General features: G+C 62.3%; 3 protein-coding genes across 4 annotated transcripts; all 3 read right to left on the reverse strand.

Annotated features, from left to right (window-relative positions):
* Nucleotides 1-31: 31 nt before the first annotated feature.
* On the reverse strand, nucleotides 32-3,741 carry HOGA1 (4-hydroxy-2-oxoglutarate aldolase 1). 2 transcript variants are annotated; one of them, XM_015632720.3, is made up of 8 exons: nucleotides 2,729-3,741; nucleotides 1,987-2,115; nucleotides 1,779-1,906; nucleotides 1,534-1,668; nucleotides 1,265-1,361; nucleotides 1,010-1,143; nucleotides 262-446; nucleotides 32-164 (listed from the first exon to the last, which is right to left on the reverse strand). In XM_015632720.3, exons 1-7 carry the CDS (start codon nucleotides 3,024-3,026, stop codon nucleotides 297-299), a joined length of 1,071 nt encoding a protein of 356 aa, XP_015488206.2. In that variant the 5' UTR covers nucleotides 3,027-3,741; the 3' UTR covers nucleotides 32-164; nucleotides 262-296. The 2 variants fall into 2 exon arrangements, with proteins under 2 accessions (XP_015488206.2, XP_015488205.2); XM_015632719.3 differs by having other exon boundaries at nucleotides 32-446; nucleotides 2,729-3,740.
* Nucleotides 3,742-3,790: 49 nt separating this feature from the next.
* Nucleotides 3,791-7,585, reverse strand: ANKRD2 (ankyrin repeat domain 2). The gene is given in 10 exon segments (XM_015632717.2): nucleotides 3,791-3,989; nucleotides 4,079-4,177; nucleotides 4,453-4,551; nucleotides 4,686-4,784; nucleotides 5,014-5,112; nucleotides 5,290-5,397; nucleotides 5,585-5,746; nucleotides 5,826-5,939; nucleotides 6,323-6,454; nucleotides 6,456-7,585. Coding segments are annotated over 10 exon segments (1,152 nt in total). The 5' UTR covers nucleotides 6,591-7,585; the 3' UTR covers nucleotides 3,791-3,884.
* Nucleotides 7,586-7,714: 129 nt separating this feature from the next.
* Nucleotides 7,715-12,892, reverse strand: UBTD1 (ubiquitin domain containing 1). The gene is made up of 3 exons (XM_015632725.3): nucleotides 12,780-12,892; nucleotides 8,768-8,995; nucleotides 7,715-8,540 (listed from the first exon to the last, which is right to left on the reverse strand). Exons 1-3 carry the CDS (start codon nucleotides 12,847-12,849, stop codon nucleotides 8,155-8,157), a joined length of 684 nt encoding a protein of 227 aa, XP_015488211.1. The 5' UTR covers nucleotides 12,850-12,892; the 3' UTR covers nucleotides 7,715-8,154.
* Nucleotides 12,893-12,960: the final 68 nt, after the last annotated feature.

A 12,960-nucleotide genomic window follows, 5' to 3' on the forward strand; every position in this document is an offset into this window, starting at 1 on the left:
TGGGGGCCTTGCACAGACAGGACTGCAGACAGAGAGGAGATGGCAGGTTTATTCATGGCACCAGGATCCACCCCTTCCCAGGCAGACAACAGGACCCTGGGGGCTGGCAGGGATGCAGGCTAGCCTGGGGTTGCCCTCCTTTACCCACTCTTCCCAGTGCAGCCCTGTCCAACAGGAAAGAGTAACATGGGTGGCCCTCTCCTGGCCACCTCCCAGTGTACCCAGAATGTCCCCAGTTCCCAGGGTCCCTGACTCCTGTACCTTCCTGGTGTGGGAAGGGGCAGATGGAGAGCACCTCACAACCAGCCATTGGCACTGAAGGTGCTCCTCAGCTCTTCAACCTGGGCAGGACTCAGAGGGGCCAAGGGTGCACGGCAGGGACCTCCGTAGTAGCCAAACCACTCCATGGCCTTCTTCAGCCCAGGGATCCCAAACCGGCGGGTGACCTGTGGGAGGGAGGGCATGGAGGCTTTCTGCCTCCCATGAGCCAGCATGGTCTCTAGGCTCTGCTGGGCAGCCTCTTCTCCTTTGCTTGCCATCACTCCTGGCCTCCCCATGTGGGGCTGCCAGGCTGGCAGAGTGTGAGGTGGCTGCAGCACCCCAAGAAGTGCTCACTGTGGGGTGGGGGTGCAGAGCACACTCACACAGCACTCTACGCAGGAGCTCTGTGGCACATTGGGCTCTGCAGCAGGGAAAGGCCACTCCATAGTAGGATGAGGGGCCCAGGAAGGAGCAGCTCTTCCCCCACAAACACTACTGCCTATAAATAGCCAGCAAGCCTCTCACGGAGGGTCATGCAGTGCCCGGTGCCAGTGGACAGGATGTTTCTTAATATGACAGGGCTGACACTTCCCGCCTTCTCACCTCCAGCCCGTCTCAACTCTCTGGCCAAGGTGCTGTCCCCCTGAACCGTCCCTCCACCCACTGCAGCCCCAGGGACTTCCGTTCTTTGCCTCTGTCATGCCTGGCACCCCCTCCCCTCAGCACCCCAGGGGTTCTGCCTGCTCACCGCCGTGTTGGGCTCAATGAGGCGGTGCTGCAGGTCACGGGCCTCCTGCCACTGGCCCTTGCGGCACAGGTGGTCCAGCTGACACAGTGGGTCACCCAGAACATTGGCGAGGGCACACACACCCCCAGAGGCACCTGGAGACACCAGGACACATTGGCAGCCAGATCAGCATGCTGTGCCTACCTAGCACCTCCCGTCCTCTCACCTGCCTCCCCCTGCCAGTGCCCCCAGCCAAGGATGGGCAGCTGCACTTACCCACGGCATAGCTTGCCAGCAGAAAGCTGGCTGATCCTGCCAGCACCTGGAAATCCTCCTGCCTTGTCTTGTGGACCATCAGCCCCATGCGGGTGATCTGGGGAGAGACTTGCTATGCCCTGGGGCAGGCATCACCCAGTCCCCCGTGCTGCAGGGTGCCTGCTGGCAGCCCTGGGGTCCAGGGAAGGGCTGCAAGTCCCAGGTCCCCATTCCCAGCTTAGGTGCAGGTTTGGTGGTAAGCAGCCCTGGGAAAGTCCTGCCCCACTCACGTCCCCACCGCTGTCCTTGATCCCAATGATATTTGGGTGCTGAGCCAAGGTGATGACAGCCTCCATGGGCAGGTCCAGGCCGGTGTTGGCAGGGACACTGTACAGCACCACAGGGATGGGGGATGCATCACCAACCTGCAAGCAGCCAGGCAGATATCAGTAGCTGGGATGGGCTGGGGATACATTGGAGGTGGGTATCCTGCTGCCCCACTTGGAGTTGCTGGCAGGCACTGGACATGGCTCACCTCTGTGTAGTGATGGACCAGGGCAGCAGTGGTCATGGCTCCCCGGTAATAGCAGGGTGTCACAACCAGCGCCACATCGGCCCCCGCCTCTGCCATGCTGACTGTCAGCTCAATGGTGGCCTGGGTGGCTAGGGAGGAGGCAAAGGGGTGAGGGGTGCCCCAGGGGGGGACACATGGCCCCTGCACTGCCCCCCACACAGGCACTCACATTCGCAGCCCGAGCCAGCCAGCAGCAAGCGGTCCCTGGGCAGAGCCCGGCGCACACAGCTCACCACCTCCACCCTCTCACGGGATGCCAGGTACGGATACTCCCCGTTGGAGCCCAGCGCCACCAGCCCTGGAACACAAATGTGGGGAGGGCAGGGCTCAGGCACATGAAAAGGGTGCCAGTACTGTCATGTATCCCCATTACTCTCACTCCCTTCTCTGCTGCTGACACCCAGGCAAAGCTCTGCAGCATGCCCTCTCCTGCCTGCGTCCTTGCAGTCCCAGCCTCCTGGTCAGAAGAGAGGAGACTCTGGGGAGCATCCTTGTGAGGCCACAGCCTCCTCTGCAGCTGGTCTACTGTCATCTACCCATCCTTGGCAATGGACAGATACATATCCCATGAATTTTTGAGAGGGTGCTATGTACTCCTAGTGCAGTGCATAGGTTCAAGCCTGTAGCTATGTGTGGAACAAGCGTGCAAGCCTGCACATGTGTGGAGTGTGTGTGCAAGCATGTGCTGGCATGTGGTGGGGGTGTGCAGGGACACACTCATGTGCCTGGGCACGTGCCATGCAAAGGGCCCCAGGTGGGTGACCCGAGGGGTTGCCAGCCCCAGAGCAAAGTCCAGCTGGAGGCTGAGCACCCTTGGGAAGCTGGCAGGCTGCCTGCATGCTGCCACACAGCCTCTGTGGCAGGCAGGGATCCGACTGGAGCCTGCATGGAGGACAGTGGGCAGCGCTTACCTCGGAAAGGGATGCTGGCATAGCGGCGCAGGTTCCCCTCCAGCTGGGCATAGTCCACTTCCTGCGTGGGTGAGAAAGGGGTGGCGAGGGGTGGGAAGATACCCCCAAGATTGAGTGAGGGCTCTGATCCCTGGGGGGTGCTGAGCCCCCGGCACTGCCTGGGGGCTGCCCAGTGCAGAGCTGCCAGGACAGGCCGGAGGGAGGAGGCGAGGCGGGTGCTGAATGCCATGGTGGCTGGCTGCTGCTGCTGGCTGTGCTGCTTGCCTCGCCGAGGGCCTGTTAATGTTTGACCGGGCATGTGAGGGACCCGCAACCCTGCTGGGCAGATGACATGGGAGGGTGGTACCAGATGAGCTCAGGATGTTCTTCCCCCTCCAGGAGCTGGCTGCAAGGAGCTCAGCGCCCCTCCAGGTGAGCTTTGGTCACCACGGCCATGCTTTCCCTTCTGCTTGCCAACCCTGGCAGCCATCCCTCTGCCTCGTCCAGGGCTGGGCTGAAAGACCAGGGCGGGACCAGGCATTGCAAGCAGTCCCAGGGCTTTGGTCAGGGATCACCTGATCTGGCTGTCAGTGTAGGGTCTCCTGTAAACGGGTGAGTGTGAGCATTTCCATATAGGGAGTAGTGAGCACTGCACTCAGCATGTGTGCAAAGGAACCACATGTTCCCCAGCCATGGCTGCAGCAGGAAAGACAGAAAGACAAGAAGCCATCCAACCCCACAGAGTGGCTGTCCAGCATGGGTACAGCTGCTGCTCTCTGGCACAGCCCCAGCCTCCAGCTGTTGTGCTGAGTCCAGCACAACATAGACTCAGGCTGAGCTGTCCGTGTATTTTTCCTCACAGAGCTTGCCCAGGTGGGACTTTGAAGGACTGTGAGCAATCAGGATGTCCTGCAGTGAGGAGTCCTGTCCTTGAACCACTTGGTGTCACCAGTACTTGAGTCCTCGTGATAGGGGGCAGGGCTCACCATGCTGCCAGATAACCCTGTCCCAGGATAACCCAGCTTTCCCAGGCCCATCAGCCCCAGTGCAGGCTCCCCAACCTCAAAGCCACCTGCAACCAAATGCTGCTCTTTGCCGACTTTTATTGACACAGACAAGTCTTGTCTGGATCCTGCTCCTTGGAGCTGAGCCCAGTCTCTGGCCCTGCCTGGTGCCATCATGCAGGGACCTCCATCTCCCCCTGTGGCTGCTCCTTGGTCTCCAGCGCCTGGCGTGTGTCCACCTGCCACTGCTGCACCAGGTCTGTTGGGGTCTTGCCAGCCTGCAAGAGTGGGCAGAGAGAGGCTGGGCACAGGATGATGCAACATGATGGGGCAGCAAATGGCCTCGGTGCTGGCCCCACACACTCACCTCATTCCTGGCCATCATGTCAGCCCCGTGCAGGATCAGCGTTTTGATGATCTTGTAGCGACTGAGCCGTGTGGCATCATGCAGCGCTGTGTCGCCTTCCTGTGGGAGACACAGCTTCACTGGAGATTGTAGTCCAGGGACAAGGACACTGCCTGTCTCCAGCACTGCTCTCCAGCCCCCAGCACACCAACCTCCACATGGATAAGGGGGACTGTTCCTGTCCCAGACCTGGCTGTGGCTGTAACCACCCTGGGGCAGGATTGTGTGTGTCCAGATGTGCCCTACTGTAGGTGCTGGAAGCCCTTGTAGAGGTCAGCAAAGGGAGGGGGATCAGTGTTGCCCACCAGTGATGCCTTCATGGCTGCAGCACTCACCCTGTCTGGGGCATTGATATCCACCCCGCAGTGGATGAGATGTTCCACAATGTCAGGGTGTCCAGTTCGGGTGGCCACATGAAGGGGTGTGCTGAGCAGCTTGAGGGGGGATGAGATGGACATCAGGGGGGATCAGGACCCACACCTGCTAACCCAACAGAGGGTCAGCTTTCATACTCCAGGGTATGCCCCTGCTTCTGGCACAACCTTGTGACCTGCTCTGCCCTGCTCACCTTGTCCTTCACGTTGAGGTCTGCCCCACGGTCCTGCAGCAGTTTAACAGCATCCAGGTGCCCACCCCGGCAGGCCCAGTGCACGGCAGTGCAATCCAGCTGGACATACAGCGTTGTGTCATGGTGGGGGACACCCCTACCCTGTGTCTGTCCCCTGCCCCAGAAGGTCCCTGTGCTTGAGGTGAGCTGGCAGAGCCCTGCCTGCAGCCACCTCTGTGATGGGGACAGCACTGCCCCACTGCAGGGTCCCCAGTGCTGCTGTAGTTCTGGTTGCAATACACCCAGATGCTCAGACCAGCGTGCAGCTGGAAGCAGGATTCAGCCTCACCCGGTCCCTGAAGTCAACAGTGGCCCCACTGTCCAGAAGCTTCTGCAGGATTTCCATGTGTCCCTCCAGCGAGGAGCGGTGCAGGGCTGTGCGGTGGAACTGGGAGACAGGGTGGCACATTGGTGGATGGATGCATCCTCCCCTGCACAGTCTGGTTGTACCCCCAGCCCTGTGCCAAGCCTCCCAGCCCTCACCCACAGGCATGGTGGGCACAGCTGCAGGACTTGGTGGCATGACACAATGTGGGGGGCAACCAGTGGCTGCCAGGGATGCTACCTCATCACATGTGTCAGGGGAGCCACCATCTCCCAGAAACTTCTCGATGATGTGCATCTTGCCCTGGACAGCAGCTCGCAGGAAGGTCTCTGGCTCCACAGGACCGTCCTGGCAATGGGACAGGCTCAGAGCTGGGGCAGCACAGGGGTGCAGGAGAGAGGACAATATGGGGGGCCCCTGCCCTGCTTCCCCAGGGAGGTTTCTGAGTGGCAGGATGACCAGGGTGCTGGTCTGTGGGTGGTCCAGCAACTATGCCAGCAGCCCCCCTCCCGCATCTTGGGACCCCCTGACGTACAATCTCCAGGGGCTCAGGTGGTGGAGTGGGCTCGGGGGTGGCCGCCCGCTCTGCCCGGCGCTGCCGGCGCTGCTTGCGGAGCTCAATGAGTCGTTGGATGCTGCCCACGTCGATGATCTCCCGCCTTAGGTCCACTGAACTCCTCCGCACCTTCTCCTGGCCCTGGTGAGCACACACAGTGCCCCATTTGACTTGTCTGTCACCAGCCACCCCTGGGCACCCTGCACCCCAACCCATTCACCTTGATGGCCTCAAGGCCCCAGTTCCTGGGGCCACAGCGTTTCTCCTCCTCCAGCTCAGGTGTGTTCATCCGCTCCACAGCCGGTGGCTCCCGTGCACCATCCCCTTTGAGTTTCTGCACAGGCACAGCAGCTGCTGCATGGTCTTGTCTGGGCACAGAGCAGCCCCACTCCCTCCATCCTCATCCTGCTGGGGAAGGTGGCTCTGGGCATGGCTCCACTTGCTGCTGAGGTCTGCGGGATGCTTGGCAGCCCTTGGGCTTGCGCTTGCCTGCCCACCCTGCTTGGTAAGCTGGGCACCTCCTGGCTGCTCAGTTCTGCCCCTTGGGCTAGAGCTGCTGGGCTGGGAACATGATCCCCCTGAGAGCCCTTGGACACTTTCATATATCCCCCAGGATGGCAAGGTCGGTGCCAGCCTCTTCACATCCCTAAGGATGGACAGAGTACAATGGGGGTTTCTACTACAGCCCAGAAAGGTTTCCCTGTCCTATGGACCCACCTCCTCCTTCTCCTCCTCTGCCAGCTTCTGCTCGATGAGCTCCTTGGCCCGTTCCACATCCAGTTCCATGTCTGCCCACAGTGCACAGTCCTGTGCAGGATGTGTCCTCTTCTTCTTGTTACCACGGGCAGGGAGTTCCTAGTCCTGGTTCCTGGTGCTGCCGGCGGCTTCGCTGGCCGTGGGGCTTTATGCTGCTGGCCCCGCTGTCCCACAGCCCAAGGGCACCAACAGCTGTGGCTGCTCCACATGACTGGGGCAGCTTTGCCATGAGCTCACCCTCCTGCTTTCTGGTGGCCCTGACTCACCTCTCCAGCCCCACACTCTCTTAAAGAGACCCCCCCCACACACACACTGGGTTGACCAGGACACCTGTGCTTGTTATGGGGAGCTGCGGTGTGCAGAACCTGTGACAGCCAGTCAAAAGAGGCTCAGCAGATCCAGGGTCACCCCATAGGCATGGCATCTATGCCTGCGTCACTCACCCTGGGCAAGCAAGATGCTCCCATGGCTTCCATCACCCCATCTCTGTGCAATCAGATGCTGCAGCAGCCACCAACATTGCCCGGGGCTTCCTGACACCTTGGACAGGGCAGGGATCTGGGGGGGTAGCCTGCCCACCCCAAAGGGAGGCAAGGGGTCCCCTTAAGCCTCTCAGCCAGCAGCAGGCAGCATGGGATGCCAGGAGTCATGGCCCCTCTGTGCTGCTTTAGAGGATGACCTCAGGTGTGGAACATTCCGAGCAGCCCTGCCAGGGTCCCTGAGGCTGCCTGGCCTCCCCCACAGCACATGGCAGCCTGGCAGCAGGAGACTGGCCTGACATGGGGCCAGCAGGCAGAGCCGGCAGCTATTCCCAGCAGCAGCAGCATTGTTCAACCCTCCTGAGCACTCCCCCCTTGTAAGATGAGGCCAACACTGCCTTGTGCTGGGACAGTTAATGCGCTGGGCACCATCCATGCACAGGACCTGGGGGAGGGACAGACAGCTACACGTCACTGTTACCCTCCTGGGCACTTCCCAGGGCCATCCCTGGGTGCCCTGCCCCATGGGTGTGACAGCCTCCCACAGCAGAGAGATACTATTTTCACCAGGGCAGGCCATGGTGGCCATGAAGGTCATCTTGGGACTGTTCCCCTCCATGGACTGTCCCACCTAGCTCAAGGGCAAACACAAGCTTAAACCTCCAGAGGGGAAGCACCAGGAAATGGAGGTGGCGGAGAAGCAGCTGGAATGACAACGGGACAGTGCTGGGGAAGGGTCCTGGCAGGCTGGCAGGACAGGGTCAGAGTGGCACTAGGGAGCAGAACTGGGACATCCAGGCTACCCCTTGACCTCCCTGTGCCCATTCTGACATGGGAGCTGATACAGGACAGGCACAGGGACCTCCCGAGGCTATGAGTTACAGCCCCCTCCAGCCTGTCCCAAGGCCAGAGGAAGGATGAAAAGGCTTTATTGATAAATACAGACTATGTACAGAGGGGAGACATCTCCACCCAGCCCAGCACCCCACGGGTCTCCTGGCCAGGGGGAATCCAGAGCCCAGTGGGTCACAGCCTCTCCCTGCCGGCACAGCCTGGCAGAGGAGCCCCAGCCCCAGAGACATTTGGTCTCGAACCTCCTTCAGCAAACACGGCGCCTGCCCGTGTCCCCAACCAAGGGGAGCCACCGTGGTGGCACAGCCCCATGCAGACCTTCTGAGGGGTCACCTGTGTGGAGGGCAGCCTCGGGGGGAGCAGGAGCAGCTCCAGATGGGCTGGAACACAGCACAGGGAATCCCCAGAGGCTCCACTGTCCCCCAGCCCCCTGCCCTCTCCCCTCAACCAGTAGGGGGTAGCTCAGTTCCTGGGTGGAAGGGGCTGGTTGACAATCACTTGCACAACAAAATCCTTCTGGATCTTGGTCTCCTGCAGTCGTGTGCGATCAGTGAGCAGCTTGCCTGAGAAGAACCACCGCTGCCAGGCCAGGTCAATGCCCTCCTGTGCCTGCAGCTGCTTTTTCAGCTGCCCAATGGTGTCACTCATACTGGCGCTGAGCCGCAGGTCCTTGCCGGTGGAGAGGCGCACCTTGAGGGTGAACTCCCGCCGGGCATTGGGCAGAGGTTCAGCCGGTTCCACCGCCTCCTCCTCGCTCCGCTCCAGGATCAGGTTGACGGGGGGTGCAAGGCAGTAGACTGGCAGCTGGTACCGGTTGCCCAGCTCATCATAACACTCCGTCAGGGACCCTGGGGACAGCAGGATAAAATGCTAAGGGTGGGGATCCCCATGAACCACCCAAATGGGGACAGGGCCACCCCAAGCAGTGTGGCACAGCCTGCCTTACTCCCCTCGGCTGGGCAGAGCTCTGGATGGCAGGTGGGAGCCCCTCTCTACTCCAGCTTGGGACCCCCATGTGCCCAGATATGGGGCAGTCAGCACACACCCCACCCAAACCCCCAGTGCTGACCCTCACCGTGGGGCAGGGTAATGCTGGCTCCATCAAGGATGGCCTGGGCCAGGCTGTGGTCATTGGCTTCTACAGCATAGGCAGCTGCCTTCAGAGCATCCCAGATCTCCTTGCGGCCTTCAAAGGCGGGTGCCGTGTCCCAAAACTCGTCCCGCTTGCTGCGCAGCTGCCCGTCTGTCATGGGGTAGTCACTCTTCCACTTGGGACACTCCTTCTTCAGGGGCTCATTGCGGCCTGCAGAGGGGGGATATTCAGCCATAGGACAGGGTTTCCCCACAGGTCCTGAGCCTCCCACTTCCCATACCCACAGGTTCTTCCTGGGGACCTCCTGCACGGCAGCAGGGGTCTGAGGGACCACCCTGTCCAGTGAAGAACAGCCCCCAATGTAAGGGGTAACTGGGCTAAAGCTAGCCCAGCCCAAGATCCCACTGGTCCCTCAGCAGCTGTTCCCCCACCCTTTGCCCTCAGAGGTGACAAGGGCTCTTGTTTCCTTATTTGGGGGACCAGTCGCTGCCCTGTAGGGTGGCCATAGGGCCTCGGGGCCCTTTGAGGCAGAGCAGTATTTATAGCTTGGAGAATTAGCCAGGAAATAAGCTGGTGAGTCAGAACGAGAAGGGGATTACAAAAGCTGAGCTGCAGCAAAGGGGGGTCAGGACTTCACCATCCCCTCTGCCCACCCCAGGATGACAGGGACCAGCTGCAGGCAGGACAGCAGGCACACAGCGTCCCGGGCATCAGGGGGACAGGGGGCATTGCTGCCAGACTGCAGCTGCCCAGCAATGGGCTGAACTGAGCTGGCTCTCCACAAAAACAGCCCCTAACCACATCCCCATGGACCTTCAGCATTGCCCAGGGATCTGAGCCACCCCAATGCCAGTCCTGGATCACCATGCCCTCACTACACTGGGCTGAGGCCCTGTGGGCACAGCCCTGTTCCATCGGCCCCACAGCCAGGCCGGACATGTGGGGCAGGAAGGAGCTGTTGTCACTCCCAGCTGAGCTGGGGACAAGGAATGATAACAACAGCTCCTTCCTGTCACCCCTCTCCCTGAGCTGGCCAGGCAGCACTCCTTCTGTGGGGACAGGATGAGGGGAAAGTGAGGCTCCAGCTGGGCAGGAAGATGCCTGTGCCCACACAGTGACCTGCCAGGCAAGGTGATGCCACACACCTCAGCCACCAGAGACAGCCACCACTGCCAGCCAAGGTCCCCAGGCAGCTGCTCCTGAGCAAGTGTGTGGTGACACAAGGCACTACATGACCTTCTCAATGATACCAGCCTTGCCTCACCCTACCCAAGACCACTGGAGCCAGCATTGCCTTGGCTTTCCAGCAAGCACCCACCTCAGGGGTCCCCAGGGGGCAAGCTACCCCAGGGCTGGGCACTGAGCATCCCTGGCAGGCAGCATCCTGCCCACATCCCTGGAGGAGCAAGGGCAGCTGGCTGCAGCCAGTGCTGCCGATTCAGCAGTCACGGTGCTGGGCCAGAGGGATTTGCAGCACCACAGGACACAACAAGGTCAGAGGCAACACCTGTCCCAGGAGGGCAGTGGAGAAGTGTCCACAGCCAGCCTGAAGGACATGTCTGGGTTCATGTCCCTACACTGCTGTGGCCACCAGGCTGGGGCACATGTCCTCACAGCCAGAACTCCTGGCCAGCACTCCCAGCCAGCAGCATTGCCCCAGCTCTGCTTGCAGCAAAGGGAAGAGGCTGGCCCAGGAGAGGCAGCAGGATTAGAGCTGTGGGGGTCGGCTGTGGCAGGAAGCAGGGACAGGCTGTGGCTGGCTCATGTGTACAGGCATGCCCAGCAGCCTTGCCCAGGTAGACAGGGGCTTATGCCTCGTCTATTTATTGCTACCGCCCAGCCAGGCCTGCACCTTCTAATCACCTCCTGCTGCTCTATTCCTGGCCCCTTGTGCAACTCTCCACAGCAGCACCACCAGACAGGTCCATCCGCTCGCTGTGCCCGGACTCAAGCCAACAGGATCTGGCTGGCAGCCTGCTACCTCCTGCCCTGTGCCTGCAGCACCTTGCCTGTGGCTCAGCCCCCCAAGGTGCCCTGGTGAGGGACCCCCGGCAGGAGGATGTGACCCGAAGGCTTCCCTGCCCTGGGTTTGCTCCCTGCCCGCAGGAGCCTTAGGCAGCCCCAGGTGACAGGTCCTGGAGGCCCCAGAGAAGATGTCAGCCAGATGGCACACACTACTGCTTCCAGCAGTGCTGGCTGGTCCACTCCTGAGCCAGGCAGGGCTGGGATGCTGTGTGCCACGGGCATCCCCAGCTCCGGCTGTGGTAAGCTGGCCAACCCAGGGACAATGCTGTCACCTGCTGCCAGGAGCCCTTGCAGGACCCCGCAACAGGGCGTCACAACAAGCCCCAGCCAGGGCAGAAGCTGGCCAGGCAGGTAGGCTGTTAGCAGGGCCCCTGTGGCAACAGAGGTGGGCAGGCAGAGCCTCCCCTCCCTACTGACAATAGGTCATCATGTACGGGGACCTGCTGGCCCAGGGCAGTATTCCCATACTGCTGTTGAGGGCAGCTGCAGCCTTGCTTCATTCTCCACCTGGGAGCTGAGCAGCCTCCATGGGCTGGTGGCACCAAGCAAGCAAAGGCAGGAACCAAACAGAGCACCTGGCACAGGGGACAACCCTGCTCTCCCAGAAGGGACATACTGCAAGAAAGCAGCAGCAGCAACTGCCAGCAGTATACCAGGAAGAGACCATGACCCATCCCAGAAGAGCAAGTGGGGATGGAGACACAGGCTTTGCAGCCAGCTATTGCCTGGCATGGGAGGGAATCACACAGATCCAGATGTTGGGATCTTACTCCCCTCCCCCCATCACAGCAGCCTGAGCTACAAGGCAATGACCCCACATCCTGCCAAGCCGAGGGAACAGTCACCCAGGGACCCCAGGCCTCACTGATACCCGCAAAAAGGCACTCCTGGGGGGCAAAGTGTGTCGGGGTGGGGCGGTTATCACCCTAATCCATAGCATCAGAGCATCCCTGGGACAGGCGGGCACACCTGGAGCCCCGCGCGGTGGGGGCGGCTGCCCACGGCACAGGCACGGGCACGGCCTGGCCCAGCAGCTACGGCACCCTGCACGTGCTGCCGGAGCGGCGGGCACCGTCCCACGGAAAACGCCCTTCCCTCCCTCATCCCAGCTGCAGGCGAGGGCTGGGGCGTCCCGTCCCGGGCACACGCTTCCTGCCCCTCCTCTCCCGCCGCCCACTACCGCTCTGCCATAAACACGGTAATTACCGGCTGCGACGGCACCGGCCGGGGAGGCGGCAAGGGAAAGGCGTGATTCATCCTACCAGCCCACGGCTTCTCCGCCGAAAGTCCGCCGTACCCATCCCCGCGGCCTCCGGGACCCTCCGGTATGGCATCGCGGGGAAGCGCCTCATGGCACCCGGGTGTCCGGCTACCGGTCACTCCGGGGGCCGCGGGGCTGCACCAGCCCCGCTGCGCCGCCGCTGCCCTCCGGACCGGCGTAGCCGCTCCCTGCTCTACCCGCACCTCCCGAAGCCCCGGGTCAGCGGGGATAGGGTCGCGGCCGCCGGCAGCAGCCAGGTGTACGGGGTAGCACCGACCCCGAGCAGGCAGGACTATGCCGTTCGCAGGACGCGCCGGGGGACGTTGCCGAGCCCATACCGGGGGCATCCGCCACCCTGCAGTCCTCCTAGGACAGCAGGACCCGGGAGAAGCCGGGAACCGGCAGGGCTCGGCTGGACACGTTGCGCACCCCAGCCCTGACCCCGCGAAGGCTCCGGGGCGCCGGGACGGGAGCCGCGGTTCCCGTCCGCTTCCGAGGCCGCGCACCGAACCGGCATCCCCGGGGTCTGGTAACCCCGAGAGCACAGAGCGGTTCCTGAGGCTGTGGGAGGGGGGAAGTTGTCCCGTGGCGGAGTATGCTCCTCCGGTGCCCACGTTCCTCCCGCGCTACCCCCAGGGGGACACGGGACGCCCCCGCCCCAGTGCCCCCGATCGCGGGGTTGCCCAGCCGGGATGACCCCCCGCTCACCTGCTCGCTTGCGGGTGTTGCCGCCGGCGGCGGGCCGCTCCCGGCGCTGCCGCCCCACGCAGCCGCCCATGGCGGGGCCGACCGGCGGCGCTCGGCATCGGGACCGCGCCGGCTCCGCGCTGCGCCCGCCCGTGCGCGCGGGGCCCGGTGTGCGCGCGGGGACGCCCCGCCCCAGGGGAGC

The sequence above is a fragment of the Parus major genome, chromosome 6 (genome assembly GCF_001522545.3).
Source record: "Parus major isolate Abel chromosome 6, Parus_major1.1, whole genome shotgun sequence".
NCBI lineage: Eukaryota > Metazoa > Chordata > Aves > Passeriformes > Paridae > Parus > Parus major.